Source organism: Electrophorus electricus, chromosome 17 (assembly GCF_041902795.1).
Source record: "Electrophorus electricus isolate QZ-2024a chromosome 17, ASM4190279v1, whole genome shotgun sequence".
Taxonomy (NCBI): domain Eukaryota; kingdom Metazoa; phylum Chordata; class Actinopteri; order Gymnotiformes; family Gymnotidae; genus Electrophorus; species Electrophorus electricus.
Genome location: NC_137513.1, coordinates 5,447,539 through 5,471,469, shown reverse-complemented (window position 1 = coordinate 5,471,469; position 23,931 = coordinate 5,447,539). Strand labels below are relative to the sequence as shown.

Here is a 23,931-nt window from a genome sequence, read left to right as displayed (position 1 = left end):
GGGAATATTTGTACTTTTTTTAGTTTTTTGGTAGGGTCACATTTGGGTCGCAGTATCTTCATGTTACACATGTGCTAGTAGATGTGTTGCACCAGAATTTATTTTCTTACGTCCTCTGAAGGGGAGGGCTATGGTGATTTTGGCTACCGTATAGTTTGATAAGGAAGAGGCAGAATTACTGAAGCGGCCCTCAGGTACAGATGTAGAGGTAGAGGCAGGTGTGAGTCTCAGCTCTACTGGTCAGTTATGCGGTACCAAATGCTGTAGTGAGTTGAGACTCTTCACTGGTGCTGAGGGCTGCCACTTGTGTGATTAAAATGGGCGCGTCGTAGTTAGAGACGAGAAGGCCTCTGTGACCCCTCCTCAGGTTTCCAGAGTCGGGCATGTCGCCTACTTTAGCAAAAGCATAGACGTGCTGACGAAACCATTTTATAAGATTAAAAATTGTGCATGAACATATTAGCATTTTATTAACGTCTGTACTTTGTGTCTTGGTGCTGTAGTAAGTAACATTGGCTTAAACACTAAAGACCTTGTTATTATTGAGGATAATGCATGCTGTAGCATGTTTGTGCTCAACGGATTTAAAAAAAATTACTTTAATTTTGTGGGCCTCTTCCCTAAGGATGACATCTGTAAACTTTGCCTGTTGGCAGGGATATATGGAATATATGGATGTACAATATAAACACACACATCTGTCCTTTCATTTCTAATACAACTCCCTGCTTATTCATTCTGCCAGAGTCCCCTGCCCAGCCACAGAACATGGAGATAACAAAGATGAAGCCTCAAGTTTTGATTGGTTTCGTTGAGGAACGTCTCTGTGAGCTATCGGAAACCTCATAAATGTGACCCATTTAAAATGAAAATGCTGAAAAGTTTAATGTGCGCGCTAATTTTTTCCCCGTTTAATGATATTTGTCTAAGTGATGAGATTAATCTTATCCAAGGAGAGCAGAGAACAGCGGAAGGAAAATGAGACACAAGGACTGCGCTCGACTGTGGGTTTCTTCCCTCCAGGACGTTTCTTTATTTCCCTGTGATTAATGCCTTCTCCCACGCTATAAAGAAACCGGAGGAATGCAGCCATGAGGAAAATGTATGATGCTGCCACGAACCATTACCGTGGAAATGCTAAAGGCGCAAGCTACAGCAGGCGCTCGAAGGGCTGGCCTGTTTGATAGAAGCACAGCAGATGCGCTGGTCTCTCCATGGAGCTAAGATCTTCAGAAGTCCCCTCTCCAGTTCTCGGTGACGTTCCGAAGAAGCATAACAAAACGGTCCGATGGTCACAGATGTTGGATTTAGAAAGGTTTTACCAGACCAGAACCTTAAAGTGGGCCACCTATTCTAGTCTTGCTGCTCGCTGCAGAGGTGGGAAAGATTTCAGTTAAATTATCCTGAAGTAAACGGAGCTTCATCTGGACTGCGGGTTCGAGCGCTACGGCTGCTGCCTGTAGAGGGCACCCTTCTGAATGAAGTTGTTTATAACACGTGTAGAATCTCAGGAGACTGATGACGTGCAAAACAATTTAACCACATTATGTTGTTTGTCTGCTTGCCAGTCTTGGATTTTTTTCTGCCTCTGAAAGCTCACCTCACCCACGTATGCTTTCAGTTCAACTTACATAACAGAGAAAAAAACAAAGTTCTACCCGTGTGTCTGTGGATGATGCCAATGAGGTGTGTGTGTGTGTGGGGGGGGGTGTTTGCACACGTGTCTCCTCCATAGGTGTCGGTGGCTCACTCCGGCTGCTCTGTTTGCGTGACCTCTGTCGCTCAGTGTGCAACAGTCACGGTGAAATTGCACAGAGGGAGCGGGAGAGAAGAAGAAACTCATCATAATCATAGCTCACTGGCAGCCCGCCTTCACCTGCCTGACACCTCCACTCAGCCGTGTGCGTTCGCCTCTCCGTGGCTGTGGGGGGGGGGCTCGGCCCACCGCTCGCCCCTACTGCCTCGGTGCCGTGCTGTGCAGAACACCAGCAAGGCTCCGTTAAAAAGTCATTAGCCACTCTTTCCTTGGCAATGCAGATATAAATAGAAGCTGCATGGAGTCCTGCTAACTTGAGGCTTCCATTGCGGGTGTCCGGAACAAATGATGAATGTTAAATGTGTTAAAAGTGAAATCGACTCGTGCACTGTGGTTTGGTGAAGGGACAAATGTATTGTAAAATGTCAGGTCACGCTGCGCGAGCGTGAGAGCTTAGACACGACTGTACCTGCCTCTGACTTCACTCATTACATAGTACTCCTGTCCCTATGTTAATCTCTGACCCAGCACTGCGTCAATCTGTAATCCACTCAAACCACAGGAACTAACACTTTTTTACCTTTGTTTTACGATTATGGTCCAAGAAATACAATGGTAAATCATTTGTGTTTGCTCCTAAGAGCAGAAACACAGCCAAATTTAAAAATGAAAGAACCTATTCAGTGCTTATACCAGCTCTACTCTGAGCCTTTATTGACATGTTGACAAATTTCCACAGTGGATAATCCAGATCCGTTATTGGAGTGCACTCGTGTGAGAGTACACTCACTTGAGTGCCTAACCACACCATATTTACAGTGGGGCATTAGTGCAAGCTCCTGATTTAAAGCTGCCATAAATTGCTACCGGAGGTATGTTGGTTGCCGAATATGTTATGGTTCCACAGTCATTCATTCTGCTGCCATTACTAAATAAGTAGCATGACACCTTGCTACATGGCTGCGTTTTTCCTTATTGAGTACACGCCGGTGGTCTCATCTCATTGGCTGGCCAAACACTAGGCTCTTAACCCTACCTGTCTTTGTCAGGCCGTGTTAATTACATTAATCAAAATCTGCTTAAAAAGTCATCTTTGACTTGTATAAGACTAACGAGCATTTTCTAGCATCCATCATGTAGTATGTCACTGACTTTGTGGTACCATGTGCCCGGGTGTTGGGAATAGGTGATAAGGTCATACACCCCCCGCCCGCCCCAACACCAGGTCCATTTTATTTGATCAACAGCTGCTACTTGGACTCATGGATTCTCTGAGCGAATCACACCTCTGAGTTCCTACATTTCTGATTATAATGTAAATTTGCCAGATTGCATGAATGCCTGTTTTTTTTTGCCAGAGTGCGACCAGAACACGCATCATCCCTGCTCAGTGTCCTCGGAGGCTGGCCGGCGTTTCAAACAGTGGTTCTGACATAAAGTCTGGTGGAGAGCCCATTTGCTGGGTGGTGCCGTTTAAAACCAGGGACAATTTATGTTGATGTGTGCCACTCGTATGACACCATCTCCTGTAGTGTGATGTAGGAGAGACACTGTGACATCACGCAGCTATTCCCGTGTTTCTGAACTTTTTAGAGCACTACGTGCCAAATCTTTCAGTCCAGCAGATGGAATTGAGGCAGGTGTTTGTTTCTTGTCGGCGTGACGGCGTGGCACCCTGGATGACTTCCGTCTCCTTCGTCCATTTTTTTTTCCACTTGTCCTGAGCAGGAAGAGGAGGGCTTTTTTGGTTCTTATTGGTGGTTCTTTTTGAAAGTTTTTAAAGTGATTTGACGGTGTATCGTAGAGCTTCCCCCCCCCCCCTGCTTCTTTGTCTTCACAAGGGCGTTCTTTAAGAAACATTGTTTGAGAAACCAAAGATGGATTCGCTGATTTGGTTTTGCCACATTAGCTATTCATGAATTCATGGCTCTTCTGGTGTATCATCTGTTGCAGCCTAAAAGTGTAGTGCGGGGGGGAAAAAAGCCCCACGTAATAAAACCTCCTGGAGGATGCTGTCACTTCCTAATCTTAACCCAGGGCTTCTCCCATGCCAGAGCCAGGGCATCTAACATTTTTCGCATCTTTTGTTTCTCATATTGAATTAAAAAAATTCCCGAGCCAGAAATGTGCTCAATGGAACTGCCACCCCAGGACCTCATTAATTCAGGCCTTTTCAAGTATTCAGCAGTGTGCTAAGCGGTGTTAATTCAGATTTGTTATACATTTAATTGCCTTCGTTCGGAACGATTCTTTGCTTTATGCCTTACTTTGTACGATTCAGTACTTCTCTTCCTCCCCAGATTTATAACCCTGTCTGTACATTTTCAGTAGTTCCTTCTGGAAATGTGACCTCCAGGCTCTCGGTGCACCATCGCCGTGAAGCACAGACAAGAAAATGGTGTGATGACTGCAGGGAGGATTTTCAGTGCTTAATTTCTGTAGGGAGGCATTTTGGCTTTTCTTCTCGTCACTGAGAACTTGTGCTGTGCTCGCTGTTCAGAGGTCTTGCTGGACATGTCATTACTGTACTAGTACTAGAATCCCTCAGGTTCTCCCTACAAATTCCCTACAAATTCTCTCTTTCTGTTTGTTTTCTTTTGACAGGCTTGGTTATGATCCTTCTTCAGGGGCAGTAAGAAGCCCTCTCTCTCTCTCTCTCTCTCTCTCTCTCAGATAGAAATATCTCCCCAAATTTCTCTCCCTAAACTGTACTGATCAGGTCCATTCCCAGCTAGATGAGTCAGTAGTTTACACCATTTGGTCTGTATCTCCTCAGCCCTGCTTTGCCACGGGGGCTGGGAACGTAGGTCCTTGTACATCCACGGCTGCACAAGCTCTGCGTAGCGTGGAAATGACAGGAGGGAAAACAGCACGAGACGCCGCGCATCCAAATGGCCCCAGAGCTTGATTAAGACAAGCAGGCCTGATGGATGACTGTCACAGTTACTCTCTCACGCAGGCAATCCAGAGCCAAGAAGAGACGCAAAAACCGATCCGGCATCTGTTCCAAACGCTTCCCTCGCAGGCTGAGGGTCGTCTCCTGAGCCCCAGCAGAGAGGCTGATGATTCCGGTCATCAGGCCCTCACTTGGAAAGGGAATCCAGTCAGCACTAATGGCCTAATCCCATGTGTTTGTCTCTCAGAGTTGAGACAAACGAAGGGCCAAATGCAGCAGTGCAGATTTGGATCAGCCGGAGTAAAATTATGACACTACCGCTCCTTCACTGTGTGTGTGTGTGTGTGTGTGTGTGTGTGTGTGTGTGTGTGTGTGTGTGTGTGTGTGTACGTGTTCCTAACAGAGGTCTTGGAGGGGAAGACTGCGATGTTGCTGGGTATGAGTCAGTGGAACTCCAATGACCTCGTGGAACAGATCGAGACCTTGGGGCAGATTGACCAGACAGCAGGTAAGGGCAAAGACAGATGCACTTTATAAACAGAGCAGACATTAAAACTCAAACCCACAGAACGGGGCTGTTCAACTACGGGTCTGGTCTCTTCTGGGTTTTTAGATACTGCAGCAGAGTAGCACCTGATTGGTGTTTTGTTTTTTGTTTTTTTTTTTGCAGGGGGCGCTGGGGGGGGCGATTGGGTTGTTGGTGAATGTGCTTTGTGGCGGCTTGCTACAGCCACATGGCTTGCTAAAGCCATGCACAGTGGCGTCTGCTAGCTATAGATGTCCATATATGAAGAAATACTTGAAATTTAAGTTTGTACTAGCATTTCATCCACTTGTGTATATACATCACCCATTTAGTTACAAATCGTGCACAAACACCCATAACACGCACCTGGTGTTCTAACACATTGGCTTTTTTCCATCACTGATTTGAAATGAAAAAAAATAAAATAATTTAAACCATGTCACCTATTAGCTTATCTGTTTCTGTTCACTTTGTGCCTTTTGGAATTTATTCTTTGGATGGTAAGTGAGTCATAAGCAATAGATAATGTAGACTCTATCCTGGTTCACTTGCTGCTAGAAGCTATTGAATTTCCATAAATTACATATCACTTTGCTTCTGAAAACCCCCTGATTGACAGTATTGCTACCTTATCAATTTGGAAGCTGTTGCATCTATCATCATTTCTGGGCTCTTATTCAAGTGCATTGATTTGAAATGGTGAGTAGGAGGTCAAATTGCAGAGTATAAGGATGGTTTAACGTAATGCTATTTTCATCTACATTGGGTAAACCACATGGGAAACACAGCCATCACAACCTTTATTAAATGCAGTTCTCCATTTCAGAGGATGATAGGCAATAGGATAGTTTTCTGTTCTGTTTTTTTCTTGGCTAGCTGTGTGTATAGTTAGTTACAGCATAGATTAACTGTACCAAAAAGATGTATACCTGTTGTGTTAAGCTGGGTACACAAAAAATTTTGGAAGACACTAAGGGGACTTAGCAAGACCACAGTAGTATAGAGAGACACTGCTGAACAGTTCAAGAACCCTCACTATAATGTAGACATGGCCATGTCAAATAAAGAGTGCACCAGAATGATGTGGGAAACCACAGGCAAGCCTCCAGCGCACAATGGCCATGTCTCAGTTGCTATAGAAAGGCAGGTCCCGGTTTGCCACTTTGCCTAAGGACAAAGTGTACTAGACAGACGAGAGGAAGACTAACCTGTACCAGGCTGCTGGAGGGAATGTGTGGAGGAAAGAGGAAAAAACAGCCATGACACACACCTTTAACGAGCTCAGCGAAGATGAGCGTGAAGACAGGGGGGTTGTTTGATTAGAAAGAATTAAAATTCCAGACTACCATGTAATCTTCCGAACTGAGCTACAGAGAGCCTGTTGACCTCCACAATGTTTCTGGCCAGAACAAAGTCAAAACTGGAAATGGGAGGAGGGTTCACTGATCAAGGGCACTTGCATGGCCTTAGCTTGAGTGTGAGGAGAGGAGTTTAGTAAATTGATTTGGTGGTCTGCAATCATATAAAAACAAAAAGCTTGTTAGCATGAAGGCGATAAGTGTTGCTTTGGGTTTCAACTAATGTGTGCTATTTGTTCTTGAGTCCATAATTACAGCAGGAGTGTTGAGAGAGTGATTGATACCCAGATTAAGCATGATCCTAAAAGGCCTGCTTAGTTACCTTCAGGCTTTAACATGAAAAGTGGCATGTTGTGTATTAATGGTTCCACACGTACTCTGATGCAGAAAGTGTAGAAAAACAACTTTTCACTCATTTAAAGTTTTGTAAGCAGCTTCAGAATTCCTCTAAATCTGTTTTATCTTGTCCAGTGTTGACCAGAGGTGGATGGGATACTCTTTGAGTCTTGGTTCCTCTTGAGGTTCCTCATGAGCATCATAAATGTTTTCCTCACTACTGTCCCCTCTGGTTTGCTCTACACGGGCTTGGACCTGGACATGTGTAAAGCTCCTTTAAGACAACAGCTATTGTGAGAAGTGCCATATAAATAAACTTTGATTTTAAGAATTTTAAGAAGAACCTGTTAAACAACATCTTTTCCATTTGACCCAACGCTCGTACTGACACGGTACAATGACAAACGGAGGCTACATGAAAATCAGTCACACGCTTTAGCCCTCGCTGAAGTGTTTAGTCATTCTGCCACCACTGCAATTCTTTTCAACACAAACCATTAGTCACCCCAAATTTTAAGCAGCAGGCCCACTCGAGATAGTGCATCACCCACTCAGTCATTCCTCTGACCTTTGAACCCTGTTTGTTGATGTGCCTCGTGAGGGCTTGTTTCAGGCCTGGTGTGAGACCAGGCAGTTTAATCACACGTGACGGAGCGGTAACCACACCAGGCCTCTAACTGCTCTCTTGAGTGGCTTCCCTCATAGAAGGACATTGAAATACATCAGAAATATGGTTAGTATGTGTGGGACCATATGACAATGTAATTAATATCAGCGTGCAGATAACCTGACTCAGTGCCTTCGTGTGCCTATTTTTGTCCGTTAGGGCAAATGAGGGGTGATTTTACTGCAACCTAGTCTAAAGGAAATATCACTCCCCCTGCCAAACTCTGTAAACATGCATATACAAGCCTGGAGAAACTCTCTCCCACTGAACGCCTTTTAAGGAAATTTACTCTGAGTAATGTAAGGCGTCCTAGCACAAAAAAAAAAAAAGGTACAGGAGGTTTTGTGTGTTTTCTGTTTTTTGTCAGATTGTTACATGGCATGGCAGTTACTGAATGGTTACAGTAGTTCCATAACACGTGCAGCTTTCGGCGTTTTGGTTCTTTTTTCCACCACACTGGATTTCAAATAAAAAGTGGCTATTAGGTTCATTTGAAGCTAGTCAACTTAAAGAAAGCCTTAATCAGTAGAATTTTCATTTTCGTTGAGTAAACCATATGAGTCACAACCATCACCATTTTTGTTTTTTTGTTTTTACACATGGCTCCTTTTCAGAGGACCATACGGCAATTGTTGGTTATCTGTTCAGTTGTTTCTTTGCTAGCCGTGTGTTGCTGCGTAATTAGCAATAGCTGTCACCTGCGGTCATGCATATGTGGTGTGTTAAGCATGGTGTGCACTGCTAAGAATAAAGAAAGAAGCTTAAGTGGCCTTTTGAGCTTATGAAGACCTCATTTTTACTTTCCATAATGATGATGAAACAGTGCTGAACACTCCCCATAATGTAGGATGTCAAATGTACCATAAAGAGAACCAGAACGATGTAGGGAAACCACAGGTAAGCCTCCGGAGCAGAATGGCCAGGTCTCAGTTTGTGAAAAAAAAAAACTCCAGGCATCATGTGCCACTTTGTTCTAAGGACAAAATGTTCTAGACAAACGAGAGGAAGACTAACCTGTACCAGGCTGGTGGAGGGAGTGTGTGGAGGAAGCAACTCGCATGTGAGACACGCGGCCGTGGGCATGCATGGCTGCCAGTGCAGCCGGCTGATGTGTCTGTAGTGATGAAGCGACCGCAGACAGCTGCTGCAGGAGGAAGGTGCCGTTTTGCAGGAGGACGATAATAACCCAAAAATGTACTACTACGTCGCCTGTGGAGCCTGTGGAGTGACGTGTCTTACCAAACACAAGACTTGGGGCTTAAAAGTCCCCAAACAAGCAAGAAGTGTGAGGCTTCAGAATAACTCAGACGTGTGTGGACGAGATGAGGACTTGTTTGACTCGTTTTACTGACGTCAGGGTCAGTCATGCTCCTGATAAAAAACAAAACGAAGGTACATGGGGACAAAAACCGAGAGACAATGTGAAACCTACGGACAGGGTTCTAAACATGTGAAAGGCAATCCTAGAAAATGCTCAACTGACATAGCAACACCTCACAAAGAGTTGTTCTAAGGAAACAGCTTAAATACAGTTACATAAATAACATGTGATGATGAGTACTCTGTAGATTTTTGAGGGTACGCCAAAGTGTTCTGGGAATTGGAGTCCATCAAAGCCAGGATGGAGGGCATGACCGGAAGTAAAAATGACTACACCGTAGACCTGGACAGCGCCTCGTCAGAGAAGCTCAGAGAATGCTGATGTCAGAGTTACAGACCTCAGACAGACATTGTTGCAAACCATTTTCAACCAAGTAGTTAACAACATAGTTTAATTCAAAATTATGCTAATTTTTCTAGTCATGAAGTGGTGGGTTTCTGCATGGTTCACCCAGTATAAATGTGAATACGCTCAAATTAAAGCTGACGGTGGATTATTGCCTCACAATTATTGCTTTGTTGCTTTCCTAAATCCAGCAGGATTTCAGTGCTCTTTCCTTTAGGATGAACCTGGTGAATTCAGCACATTATTCTGTGTTGTTCAACTTGGATACCACCCTCCCCCACGGTCTCTTGGGAGCATTTGACTGATGGAGCTGAGTACAGGAGGCGCTAGGTGTCCAGAGGTACTGGACTAATTAGTCTGTCAAATGTAGGGATTCTTGCCTAAAGAATCTGCTAAAGGGAGACGTTAATTGGGAAATGCTGGTGAAACGGCTCTGAAACGCTACTGGTGGGAGTTTCAGCATTAGCAGGCAGATGCGCCCATGTATGCTGCCCCTCGCTGCAGGAGCTGGACTCGAGACCAGCTTGACTTACCGTGCTTTTTCTGGTCTCAGAGCTTCAGGGTACCACGCACCTTAGTGCCAAAATAACAATAATTCAGTTCGCGCACATTACATGATGGGGGGGCGTATACTTAGCCAGCTGGTAATCGTGGGGTATTGTCTTCAAGGGCACAGGCTGGCTCTCTTCTATTAGCACACAGGTGATTAGTATGGTACTACGGTGGTTGTCAGGAACAGTGCAACGATGTAGTGACTGCCCCTTAGGATGTCTTAATAGATGTTAATGTGGCCCGCTGCATGTTCCGGGAGTCAGAGCGGCCTGGCAGGCAGAGCAGCAGGGCTTTCGGCACTGCCTTGCTTCTGCCAGCCCTCCATTTCTCAATGTGCAGTCTCTGGGGTCTCCGCCACACACTTCTGCACGTCTCTCTACGGCATGGGGCTGAACTTCCTGTTTTGCCTTGTTTACTCTTTCCGTTAATTACTTTCCAGTTAGTGCCGCTGCTTGATCGTCTCGGGTATGCGTGGATGAGCGAGGGGGGTGGTGCGCGCCCGTGCACCGCAGGGGCCCTTGCGGAGACAGCCGAGGTGTGTGTGTGTGTGTGCGTGAGATGGGACTTGGGCTGAGCTCTCCCAACTACACCTTCCTCTCGTCCGCTTGATTGATCTCGTGCCCACTGGCGAGAACTGGTGTGGAATGACTGCTCCTGGCAAATTGTCAGAGTTAAAGCCTGAAGAGAGACTAACAGATGAGCCCTTCTTTGAGATGAGAGACTTCTCTGTCTCTCTGACTGTGTCTCTGTTGCTGTCTCTCTTTTTCTCTCTTCCTGGCGCTCCCTGTCCCTGTCTTCCTTTAATTTCTTCTGATACGTCTCCTGTATGTTCCTACTTCAGTCTTTAGGCTGTAATGAAGCTATATATTTTATTTCTCTTCTCTCCTGTGTGTTTGTAGCGTTGTCATGTAAAATTCTGTGGAGTCTCTTCAAACTGGACTTGCCAGGGATTATGATTAAGACTTAAGTTTTCACTTACATTTCTAAATGTTTATCGCTATTGAAAAAACGGATTCTCAATTGCCTAGAAGATATCCAGGGCCTGATTAAATTTGGGCATATAGAAATTGGAACTGAAAACTAATTAGACCTTTACTATAGTAGAAAGTAAAAGTCCTTTCCTCTGGATGGTGATGCTATCACATGTCTCCTTTCTGTCCATCTAGGGGCTGCCTCAGACAGGCTTTCTGGGATGTTGGTTGTGCTCATTCACAGACAGATACAGATGCATGCATGCATGCATGCTGCTCACGCACTCACAAGCACACACATTATTCTCCCAACAAGTCGCTAACATGCACTGTTTGTACATGCAGTATCCCTCACCCTAATTCCCATTTAATTACTCTTTCCCTCATCTCTCTTGCCCGTTTGTTTAGCGCCGAATGCGCAAAACAGAAGTGAGACAGAGCGGAGACAGCACAAAACAGAACCCGCAGTCGAAGGCGAGAAGGGAGCAGTGCTACTCGGAGTGACTGAGTGCAGTGCGTATCGAGGAACAGCGGGCTTTTCCTGAGTCTGGACTTAAATGGTGTTTGGTAATCTACATTGCTGCGCTGAAATAGGCTGTTCTGCTCTTGCGGGCCCTTTTCCCAGTGCAGAATGGACTCTGATGTAATGGAAAGTGAATGGATGCAGATAAGCTCGTGAAGCTGAAACATCAAGCCTTTATATTTCTGAATAAAGGCAGAAATGATAAGCAGTGTTTGGGAACATAGCTGTAGGTGCTTGAGTCAGGGAAGCCATGATAAGTGTATTTGCACGCTGTTATACTGTTGCACGGAGTGATAGCTTGGGCAGCTTTTGTTTTTTTGTTTTTTTTATATCTTGGGAGCATGCAATTGGCATGCGTGCACACACACACACACACACACACACACACACACACACAAAAAAAAGCAGTGCCATTGACAGGCCACTGGCAAGCGTATCCCAGGCCCGGAGTCACAAGCCCTATGGGGGAGACTGTCAAGATCTGTCTGGGCTCAATACACACACACACACACACACACACACACACACACAGCCTGGAGTATGGAGTATCCACACCAATCACACTAATGTTTCTCTCTCACTCTGTCGCTTTCTCACACCTACACACCCACACACACACACACACAAGACGGGGCTTCAAAGTCTGTTTACCTCCCCAAGTCTGTGTGTTCTTCATTATTTGCTGCATGTCCCTGTGTCTCCACCCGTCCACGGATGTGTCGTCACCCTGACATGTTCATGCAGCCGCGCCACCCTGCGCCACGCTGTTCCGCATCGGCAGTGGGCGTAAGGAACGAAGGCTGGAGTCGTCTACCTTTAGTGCGGAGGTTAAGTCCCGCCGCCGCTGAGTCATGTGACGGTGCGGTCGTGCGGGGTGCGTGGCCATGGGGGCGGCTCTTTCATGCCCAGGGTCACGGAGCTGTCCGCGCCCCCGTGACCGAAGATGTTCCTGAACTACACCGTTAGCCCTGCAGCTGTGTGTGCTGCTGGATCTTTTAGCTGCGATGCGCTGGAGTTGACGGCTTCTCCTGGACATCTTGCTGTTGGACTGTTATCGGCACATCCCTCCTGGGGGGTGGGGTGGGGGGGCAGTGCCTTGATTTTTGGTTGGAACGTAACCAAGATGACGGCAGTGTTTCCAATCAATTAGACCTGTTCCACTCAACAGAACACTGGAACTGTATCAGACCCAGACAATCTGCTCTGGTTGGAATATGGAATTCTGGACATCCAAATTCTGTGTGGCCATCCCAGGGCTACATGTTCTTCTCTTTAATTGCTTCAGGTAATTGGTTTGTAGGTAATTAACTCTGCTCAGGCACATTGATGTCTTCTTTCTGATCCATGAAGGATCAGATAACTGTGAATTGTGTGTGAATTGTTTGTTTGTTTGTTTATTAAATTAATTGTGAAAGGTAAGCACTTGATTCTTTGGTTCTCAGAGCTCCAACGAGTCTCCCGCATTGTTTCTGTCCCAAATGAAATTGGTGGTCTTGTTTCTATCTCGCTTCAGAAATGTAGAAACCGAGATTGCTCTCATTTATGTGGCTCTTGTTTGACACTTGGCTTTATAATGTGCGCAGTAGACCTCCTGGGTTTGCGCCTTTTACTCCATACGTTATTGTGTAGCCGTGTAAGACGCACAGCATAAAATTTGCATCAAACTGACATAACGTGGGACGTATGGATCTGCTCACAGCCAACCCTTCCTGGACGTACCTTTTGCTTCTTGGCTTCTCTGGCCTTGTCTTCAGCTACACAAAGAGAGCATTTTTGCTGTTTTTCCTGTTTGCTGTGAGCTCGGCCTGCCAATAGCCCTGCGTGCACGGAACATGGTGAACCCTGCTGATCATTTTGATAACGTGCCCAGGTCGCACCCATTTTTTCATCCGTCTCCCAAAAACCTGCCTCCCTCTCCACGCATTTCCTCTCACTCTACCTGCAGTGGCTTTCTCCCAGGGCCAGTCGGTCATGCAGTCAATGCACTCGGCCTTCTTCTCTCCATCTTCTCTTGCTTTCGTCACGTTCTTAACATCAGACCAAAGCTGCATCTACAGTAATGAATATCGAGCACCTTAGATACCTGGGTAGTGTAATACGGAAGTATTACAACTGGAGATTCCAGCCATGAGACGTAGCCAACTGACATACAGCATGCTGGTACACTGAGCAGCAGTACTGACAGCAGGTGATCAGACTGCTGATTGGAGGGCGGGAACGATTAAGAACACCCAGTCAAAATGCAACACACACATACAAGCTAAGGCAGCAGTCCCAACTGCTGTCAAGATGTGCTGGTTGACGTTCACTTATGCCGCGCACACCGCAAAGTGCCGGGAGATTTGGCTTTACCCCTCGCCCCCACCCCAGCGAGGGGCACCTGTGAATGGCGGCCTGCAGCTGGTCCGCCGCGCCGACTCTCCGCAGTTCACCCGGCTTTGAGCTCGAGCATGGGGCTTTCATTTAGTGCAATCACTCCTCAGAGAGCTCGCCATCAGGAAATGAAAGCGGGTGCTATTTAAAGAGTCGCGGCAGCCTCCGTGACTGTCTCTCCGGTCTCCAGTCACTTCAGGGTTGTCATGACACTCTCGTCATGGCGCACGCGGCCTGGTCGTGGTTGGCATGGCGGAGGGTAGAGGTGGATTAAAGCCAATCCAGTGTTTGTGTGAGGGATTAAGTTCTGCCCCCCCCAGCACAGTCTGCCATTATTACGGCTTGTATCCCTTCTTCGTGCGTCTCGTAATGGATTTATAGGTGATAAAAGGACAAATGTAAGGAAGGCAAGTGACCATTCCCATTAATCTGAATATGTTCACTGTGGATATTTTATTGCTAGTCCAAAGTATGAACAAGTCGATCATTTTGAGTAAAAGGTTTAAGCAGGTGCTGTATTTGAATGCAAATATATTCAGCAATGGAAAGTATGATGTGTTGAGACTCACCCACAGGCTGTGACGCAAGCTCAGCTGAGTTCTACTTTCTCTAATTGCAGATCTCAGTAACAATCGCCTGTCCAGCCTTTTCTTTGTGCCTCTGAATGTTTCTTTGTGAGGCCTTTACTGGCCTGAATGCATTTTATTACCATCTGATATGAATCCTCTGTAATTTATTGCTGTTCAGATGGAAGAATGTTGCCCACATTACAGGCTAAATCAGCTAAAGTCAAACGTCCAACCAGGACACCGGCTGTCTCCCCCCCACACACACACGTCTCGCTGAGGTGGGTGTATAGAGGCCAGACGTGCCATCACGTGTTGGGGACTTTAGTATCATCGCTGCAAGATCCGGCGCGAATGCCATGCTGTTGCCTCAAGGAAACAGTCTGAGGAGGAGCTAAGGAAAGCAGAGAGGGAGAAAACCAAAGTGACGCAGATGGAAGCTGCAACAAGATGCTGTTGTTTAGGGGCGCAGTGGCACTGTGGGTTAGCGGAAGAAAAGGTCCACCCTCTCTCATTCTCATCCTTGTTCAGAGACTTTTGTCAGGCTGGGATTTATTTATACCTCCTGTCACTTTGTCACAGTTGATGTCGCTGACGGAAGAATTGAGGGTTTGGTGGTAATAGTTTCCTTTCTGTTGTGCTTTTGTATTGATGCCTTTTGAAGCAACAAAAAATTACAGTAGGAGGGTTTTGTTTTGCAGTTTCACCTGGTTTCCTTAGAAACTTGGACAATAAAAAATAAAAACATTAATGAAAGCCAGATCCATTATTGTGTGTGTGTGTGTGTGTGTGTGTGTGTGTGTGTGTGTGTGTGTGTGTGTGTGTGTGTGTGTGTGTGTGTGTGTAATTGCTTCATTAATGTCCTCATCTTTCTCTCTTTTTCCACTCTCTCCATCTACCCCTCCACCTCTCTCATTGTCCTGTGATTCAGAGAGCGTGTATGGTGTAGGACGGCCCAGGTACGTGCCCCAGAGCAGCATTGAAGGCCTAGACGACGCTGAGGTAAGAGCCTCTTAAGACCACTCAGTGATGAGAGAAAAACACTAATGTCCCTGTCATCCATTCTGTGAATTTAATTCCTTAGGGCTCAGTCATCCCATTTTAGCCTGTGGCCCACAGGAAGGAGAAAAAAAATAAAATAAATAAATAAATAAATAGTTAATACCACCCTGTCTGTCTCCTCTCCCCCAGATGAAGTGCAAGACGCAGGTCCTGGTGCTGCTTGTGCACGGCGGGAACATTCTGGACCCCGTGGGCGGCGATCCCGGGGCGAAGGCCGCTGACATGGCCACCCTGGCGTCGGTTCTGGAGAAGGTGGCACGTGCCCACCTCCAGGCTGCTGCCCGGCATGTGCTTCTCAGGCTGGTGCCGTGCCCTGCGGTGTGTGCTGAGGCTTTCTCCCTGGTCTCCAAGTGAGTGATCGAGAGTCACCTGGAAGGCTCTCGCATTAGGGACTCTCATCAGCTGGATATTAACTGCAGTGGATGGGTTTAATAATTTAACCATTAGCTGAAAATGAATGGCTCTCCTTATCTTCCCTTCTCTCAGTCATTCTGTATGGATACACAGCGCTTGGGTCTTTTGAACAGAGCTCTGCCCTTAAAGCCCATAAAACTGATGTGGATTTGTCAAATTGCTTTTTTTTTTGTACCTTTTTTGTTCTTTAAGACCTTTTGGAGACATCAGTAGCACATCAGATTCACGGATTTCTTTTTTTAAATACCAAGACAAAAAAACGATCCATCAGTACATTGCCAGTCACTGGGACTGAATTTTAATAAGGCTGTACAACCCCATCTGTTTTCTCAGTTTTTAACCAAATTTAGGATGCTGCCGTTTTGTTGCTATCCACATTGCTGCTATCCACATTCCATGTGTGAGCTGGGCACATGTGAGCTTGTCTGTTCCTGAGCTCAGCTGGGGTCTGTCTGAGGAAACACTTAAAACAAAGTGTCCACAGGCCAATGAAAATGAAAGCTCAGGCAGAGAAGCTTCAACGTGACTGAATTTGAGACACAATCTCAACCTACTGCAGGCCACATTTACCCAAATCAGTGATCAGCTGTGGTTTGTCGAGATGTTGTGATTTTCCTGTTTTTTTTAGCTTTTTAACTAGGGAAGGTGCATTGAGACCATACTGGGAACAGATGCACAGTATTCCTGGAGCAGCATCAGATATAGCCTCATGCTTTCAAGTGTAACATTCAGTCAGGCCAGGCAGGGTTATCCAAACTCCAGAACCTCAGTTCTCTAATCAGGGTTCATGCCAGCAGTCTTTTTGGGTCCAGGCCAAGAGATCTTGTGTACTGCAGCACTGAAGTACTGCTGTCCAGCTGGCTTTAGTAGTGAGATGTCTAATCTTGCTTCATTCAGCAGTTCCACTGAGACCTCATTTTAAGAAGGTTGACTTGAGCACCAGTTAAATGTCTTGTTGGGAGCATGGCCATACTAATTCGCATTTAGTGCCATTTAAGGGTGTTTTAACACTAGAGCGTTTTCCCAGACCCAGGTCCGCTTGCTCTGTGAGACTGGTATGTTTGGTCAAGTGTAAAAGCTGTTTTTGGTCCAGGGCACTGATCTCCTGGTCCTTCTGAAATTGGTGGTCTGGGGTTTGCTTCTAGCGAGCTCTGGAACGGTCCGCAGCAGGTGTCGAAGTAACTGCTCTCAGCTCTGCGTGATGGGGCTGCATGCTCAAAGTTCAAAGTTTATTTGTCACATACATGCATCATACATGGTTTAACTGGCAGTGACATGCTTTTTGTAACTGCTCTGTCCGTGGCTAAGGAGAGATACAGGAAAACGGAATGCAGTTTAACAAATAAATATGTTATGATGAATGAAGAGGGGGTGTATACTATACATGTATGCAATTTCCAGTATTTACAATTTACAATTGACAGTTCTTTGTTATTGTGGACATCATGCAAATTAATCCTATCAGTTCATCAGTTGCCCTGGTTCAGGGCCCGAATGGCCTGCGGGAAGAAGCTCCTCTCTCTGTGTTGTTCTTCAGGGAGCAAAAGCACTTCCCTGACTTCAACAGAGAGAAGAGCCTGTTGTTGGGATGGGTGGGGTCCTTCACAATCCTCCTGGCCTTGGTCTGGCACCGCTTGTAGTTGATGGCCTGTAGGTCAGGAAGTTCTGTACGAGTGATGCGCTCTGCTGAATGCAGCACGCTCTGGAGAGCTTGTCTGTCTTGCTTGGTGTAGTTCCCAAACCAGACTGTGTTCCCCGTGAGGATGCTCTCGATGGTACAGGTGTAGAAGTTCTGCAACACCTTGGAGGGCAGTCTGAAGTATCTTGGGCATCTGAGGGTGAGGGTGGATGAGACACAGTTGCTCACCCGTACTGATTGTGATGTGCCTGTTAGGAAGTTGGAGATCCAGTCACACATGGATGCAGTCCTAGATCTTCCAACTTGGTAGTGAGTCTGGAGGGGATGATGGTGTTAAATGCTGAACTGTAGTTGACAAACAGCATTTTAACATAATTAACATAATGCTGGTTCATTTTGTAGCATCACTGCTTCGAGTTATCGCGTTACTGCTCTTTTCAACTTTCAAGTAAATCAACGCTTACTATCCAGATAAACTTTTTAAATCCGTTTTTCTCAGGAACCTAAAATGTTTGCACAGCACTGTAGAGTTTACGGGGGAAAAAATGAATCCATAGAGGCACAATGCAACAAAAATCTTCTCGTATGAGAACAGCTTGTTTACAGGTGGTAATATTCCATGCATCCCAAAAAGCTGCCCCTCAACGCTTGAGTGCTCTGATCCAAAATAATATACAAAATAATAAAAAGCTTCTTTCTACCATTTTGTGATCCTGCCCGCAGAAAAGTGATGTATGGAATTGCTCAATTGATCCACAGTTCGGATGAAGTTTTGTGTGTGTAAGCAAACCAGCAATAATGAGCCCCCTCCTTCAAACAAGCCTGGATGCAGGCTGAAGTATCCAGGACAAGTGTGCAAATGCCCCAAGTGTGAAAAATATTACGTTTAGAGCATTTTTACATGAACCTCTGCCCTTGACATTGGAAAGTCCTGAACGCAGAGATGAAAGGGAATTCGTGAGTAATACATTAACCGTGCTGTCAGTGGTGGTATGACTCTCCGAGGAAAAGGAAGAAGACGAAAGCAGAGAATATTACGACTCTCATCATTCCTCTTGACTGTTATTGGTGTATAAGGCTAGAATGATCAGACAAAATGAGTAAACGGTGGTGGAAAGCTCAAAGCAAGTAAAGTTAATTTTAATTTCTTGAGAGAAATTGCCCCAGTAATGAATGGTCTCTCAAAGCCCTTGACGCAGTTCTGTCTCCTCTAGAGCTCAGATTCCTTTAGAGGCTCTTTGATGTAAGTCCAGATTCTCGAACGTTCACTTCTGCTGAGTGATCGTCCGCAGTCGGACAGGAGATTCCTCGAACGGCGTGATCACAGGAGCCACTCTGATCACACGAGCATGTATATATTGACTGTGACCGTGACTTTCTCACATCATCTCGTGCACGCATCTGGCACAGGTCATGCTGCCGTCGTTCAGCTCCGTTGTTTCCGTGCTGCGTTTCGGTCTGGTTTGCCAAACGTGTTTGGAGAACAGGCCTTGTGGTTGACTCCGGACTTGTGATCGGCAGTTTCCGGGGGAACAGGGGGAACAGGAAGAATAAATGGATGCGAGTGCCTTGGCCTCCCCGGGCAGAGGCCCGTCAACCCGCAATGTCTCTGCATACCGGGATGAAATACTGAACAGGACAGCATCCCGCCCAGCCCGGCATGACCCGTATTATCGTTAAATTTCTCAGTCGCTTTTTGCCAGATGCTGAGTCAATAAGCACACCCACATGCATGCACCCGCACCCACACCCACAAGCAGAGCCTCACATATGCAGGCACGCAAACACACGCGTCAGTGTGAGGCATCGTTCTGCTCCGGTGAAAGTCATAGTGCTGTGTACTAATGAAGGACCGGGCAGGCGGGGTTACCCGTCTCATTCTGTCTGTGTTCCAGTGGCTCGTGTCGTTCCAGTGATGCCAGCTCGCTCTGCTGGGAGGCTAATTTAATGTTCTGCGGAGCTCCATCAGTCTTCCTGGGGATGCCAGTGGGGAGAGGATGGTCACCGATCTCCAGACACCCAACATACAGACGCACACACACACACACACACACACACACACACACACACACACACACAGCCTCTTTGTGTGCATCAGAGCTTTTCCACACGGATCCTGCTGTTCCATTACTGTTTTTAGATATGCATAGGAAACCCCTGCTTATGGGTTCATGCCAAGGAATAGTTTGTAATTAAATTTGTAATTCAAATTGCCTTTGCAGACAGAGGCTTTTTTTTTAGCTGTTACAGGCTACCGTGGCAGGAAGTGACTGAAGTGAACTTTTTGCTACACTCACAGCAGGGTTCACGTGCTCTTTATACCACAGAGATGAACACTCTTTATTCAAGAGCGCCTTTGCATTTTGAGAGCTTTGCCCACACTTTGCCTTTTATTTTGTTTTGCTTCTGTGTAATTTGAGTTGTGTCTACAGAAGCATCCTGCCACCTACCTAATAAGCTAATTCCCCAAGTAAAGCAGATTTAAAAATTGTTTTATAGTGTTGGGTAGGTGTGTGTGAGAGTGGGTAAGACGGGTGTTATTATGGGTGGGAGAAGTGTGTCCGATTACGCATTTGGCAGGTGCATTTGGCATTCACACACACACAAGCACAAACATCAGCAGACATATAACATTGCACATCGCTCAGATTTCTGCTCCCATGAAAGGGAAAAGCATGAAAGGTTTGAGCTTGAAAGAGGCTGCATGAGAGGAAGAGAATGAGAGAATGATGCTTTCTTCTCCTTGCGGGGTGTCCAGTTAACAATTCAGTTAAATGAGAATCCACATTGATTTATCCTTCACTATTGCACAGCAAAATAACGAACCCCAGTGCCTGGAGAAGTGGCATATAGTCCCACGCACAAGGCAATCAGGATCTCGGCTCTGGAAGAAAGCGAGTGTTTTGGTACTTCCTGGTACCACGTTGGTCCTGTGGTCAGTGGGGAGAGGTTTGGTGCAGGGCAGGGACTGGCCCCAGGTCAGCCTGCTCCTCCTTTCTCACGGTTACGTGTTTGTTGTGTGAGGAGGATGAAGATGGAGATCTCTCTGGTTTGTGTGTTTTATCGACACATCCAGAGCCACTAATGGAGGGAGAAGGTGTTGTTAGTGGCTAAACAGAACAGCAGCGAATATCTATGAGTAAATAAATAAATAAAATCACCACCATACACGCTTCCACTAATAGAAGCCACCATTAAACCTGGTTTTGGTCATTTTGCCAATGTTCTCATATTTGGGTGTGCATTGTGCAGAGGGCTTCTGGCCATCCACAGGTGTTATTGATTGAATGGCCTCTCATCGCCCCCCCTCCCCGACACCCAGCCCGACTGGAGCTCAGCTATTTTGAGACCCGGCAGCCCTCACCTGTGGAGCAGGCAAACAGAGAGCACAGGACGCTGCGTTTCTGAAGCCGGGCTTTGAAAGGTTTGTCTTTGAGAGTTACCAGGGGCTACCGAATCCGTATCTGCAGGCATGAGTCATATCAACATGGCGCTAACGAGGGCAGGGGACAGGGGAGGGGTCAGCTGCTTGTGCGCGTGTGCATGCATGCGTGTTGGGTGGGACGGGGGGGGAACAGAGTCAATTAAACGGCTTCCGCAATAATAAGAAGTCAGACTTTCCTCTGTCGGGGTTCTTTCACCCTTGTCCAGTGCAGTAGCCTGCTGGAGCCATGGAGCTCTAGCTGCAGGGTAATGATGTCCTTTAAGAAAACACTCACTATTGAAAGTCATTATAGTCACAATGTGGAAAGCAGCCTACGGTGCTGGTGTCATTATGGTGTTGTGTTCCAGTGTGGACTTGTTTTTGTGCAGTCGGATGTGGCCTAGTTTGTGTGCTCCTCTGCCACGATGAACGCTTTCTTGGCGTGCTCTAAACCGCGCTCGTCCAATTTAGCTGCTGGGTTCTTCGTCTCCCTACAGTTGGTGGGGCTTGTAGCTGTTGTCACAGTTTTCGCTTTGCAAAGCTGTGAAGGCCAGCAGATTTCGAGGACAGAGGGGGAGCTCGACAACGTGTGACGCGCATATTCCGAACAGAAAGGTGTGATCGAGCGCCCTCTCCTTCCGGCTGGAGTTGGGCTCCACTACTGTTCGCCATGCTGGTCTCATCGTTTCATCTCTTTGGGTGCTGTAAACCAGTGCCACGCTACCAGCATGACCAGCTGTTTGCATAGTTCCCACAAATTAATTATACAGCTCTGCAAATAAATAAAAGAACCACACCCCCCAGAAGAGGTGCTGGGTGACCCGGCCAGGGGGGTGGGGCTCAGCCGACTCCTGCCCTCGTGAGCGCATCACGGTAACGGCCACCGTCCCATCGGGCCACGGAGGCTCATGTAAAACACGACAGGCGCAAGAGTCCATGTGGCATCCCGTCCCCCTGGGTCGCGTCCTCTTCATGGTTAGCTGGCCAGGGCTGCCCGCTCTGAACACAGACAGGCACTCGCGACACCATCTGTGTGCGGAACGGAATGAGAGCAAGCAAAGGAAGCCTCGGAACAAGAGAAGGGGATTAGAGAATTCACTTCACACAGACGTACAGATAATCCAAAAATAACTATTTTGCTTTCGTGTCTCATCATTTTCACTTTTATTCCTGTGAAAACATAACACCCGACGTTATTGCGTCATCGAAACCCCTACTGCTATTTCAACATTTCCAAATGGATCAATGCACAAGTGCAACGAGTAGCTGAATTATTAGTGACTAATATTTTTCAGCTCTTCTGATCATACATTACAGACAAGCTGTAAACAAGCAATAGATGGAGGTTCCTGGTTAAACTGAAGGTAGGTTTCTGTAAAAAATAAAATAAATCATTTGGCACCACGTCAGGCATCTGGGCTGAGTCAACTGGGTATAGGCGTCCACAGAGCCGAGCCCAGAGAGGTTTGCTTTGTGGTCTCTGCTTGGCTATTGTTAGTAGTAGCAGGTTCAGCACCATGCTGTATAAGAGAAAAATCAAAGCGTTCGTCTGCTGGGCCGAGCCGTGTCTGTGGGGAGTGGCGGTTCTGAACGGGAATCGCCCCAGCCATTCCCGTTTAGTCAGAGAGGTTGTTCTCCTCCTCCATGGCACGTCCAAGCTGCATGGCCCTCGGGGAACCGGAGCTTTGGAAGGGGGGTGCCGCCTCTGAGGGGAGCCTTGGGTTTGCAGCCCTCACGTCGCCAACTGACGCGTTTTCCAGCACCATGCGTCGCTAGCTTGGGAGATCGCCGTATGCTACAAGTGTAGGATGTGTGTTAAAATTGGAATGTCTTTGAAGAGCATCAAAGGGGAGGAGAGATCAGTCAAAAAGGGAGCGCCTCCAGCAGCCTCTGATGGGCATGGCTTCACAGGCTGGGAGGGGTTATGCCCGCAGTTCTTTTGGCCCCATCCCCTGCTTGTCCTGGGTCACGAGGAGGTCGCGCACACTTACTGCTTCAGTGCTCTAAAGCTTTCACAAGTTGCGCGTTGAGGAGCCATCGTGTCTCCAAGCTGTGTCTGATAAATGATTGACACAGCTGTTCAAGGAGACGGAAAAGGGGCAATGCAATCCCGGTTTTCTCGCAGCCACGACCGATGGATTGAGGTGCTGACACACACCACACACACACACACACACACAGGCGTGTGCAATGCAGTCTGACAGGATGCAAGCATCTCTTTTGAGGCGTAGTCATCTGCTTGTCTTCCTCGTTTTTGTCATCTTCTGACATTGTCATACTTCTATTCATAACCATCTGTCACTGATAAGAGCCCCTCCCAACCCACACACGCCTCAGTGTTTAGGACCCGGGCTAATGTCTTGGAACGTGCCTGAGAGTCATCAGCTGAGAGGAAAATGAAGGATTCGGGGGGGAAAGAGTTTTCCAGCCCCTACCAGACTCCTGGCCTGCTGTGCTAGCATGGGGCCAGCTGAGAGGCTGCCGAAGACCTCGGCTCATCAAAGGTTTTGTTTACCCGCTCACTTTATCGAGTCTCGATTAGGAGACAACACAAGTTTAGCCCACGTCGGCTGGAACGCCTCTGACACTTTCACTGGACATTCGGGCCAGTTAGCTTTGCCGCGATGCACAGCGGGCCGGGGCTTGAAGGTGACGTCAGTCATTTGTTACCCTCCTCAGCCTCTCACCGTTACCCACGTGTCTCTCTGCCCCGCTGCAGCCTGAACCCCTACAGCTATGACGAGAGCTGCATGTCCAGCAGTGTGGATCACCTACCCCTGGCTGCCCTGCCTCTCCTCGCCATCGCCTCGCCGCACTATCAGGATGCGGTGGTCACCGTCATCGCTCGAGCCAATCAGGTGTATCACAACTTCCTGCAGTCCCCTGAAGGGCAGGGCTTCACCGGCCAGGTCAGTCCGCTGCTGTTCTAAGGTAATGGGCCACTGCTGATCTGAGATCAGTGCTGCTCTTTACCTCGAAGTGCAACCCTAATTCCAAAACATTGGGGCAGGTATGAAAATTGCTAATAATAAAAACAAAAAGGTAGTGACTTGTAAATTCTACTGTAACATAGTACTTTGAAAACACTAAAACAAGATGTTATTTGATGTTTTACTTTGTTTTGAAGGAAAAAAAACTATTA

The 23,931-nt window shown here is 46.9% G+C and overlaps 1 protein-coding gene across 5 annotated transcripts in view; it reads left to right on the top strand.

The window, feature by feature from the left end:
• The window catches only part of pitpnm3 (PITPNM family member 3), a 52,825-nt gene that overhangs the window by 9,811 nt on the left and 19,083 nt on the right, over positions 1 to 23,931 (top strand). For 4 of the 5 annotated variants that reach the window (XM_081700387.1, XM_026997784.3, XM_081700385.1 and 1 more), the window contains exons 3-6: positions 5,056 to 5,160; positions 15,182 to 15,252; positions 15,442 to 15,662; positions 23,509 to 23,698. In XM_081700387.1, coding sequence (XP_081556513.1) covers positions 5,056 to 5,160; positions 15,182 to 15,252; positions 15,442 to 15,662; positions 23,509 to 23,698 — 587 coding nt within the window. The remainder of the gene's footprint in view (positions 1 to 5,055; positions 5,161 to 15,181; positions 15,253 to 15,441; positions 15,663 to 23,508; positions 23,699 to 23,931) is intronic. The other variant, XM_081700386.1, reaches the window with a different exon arrangement.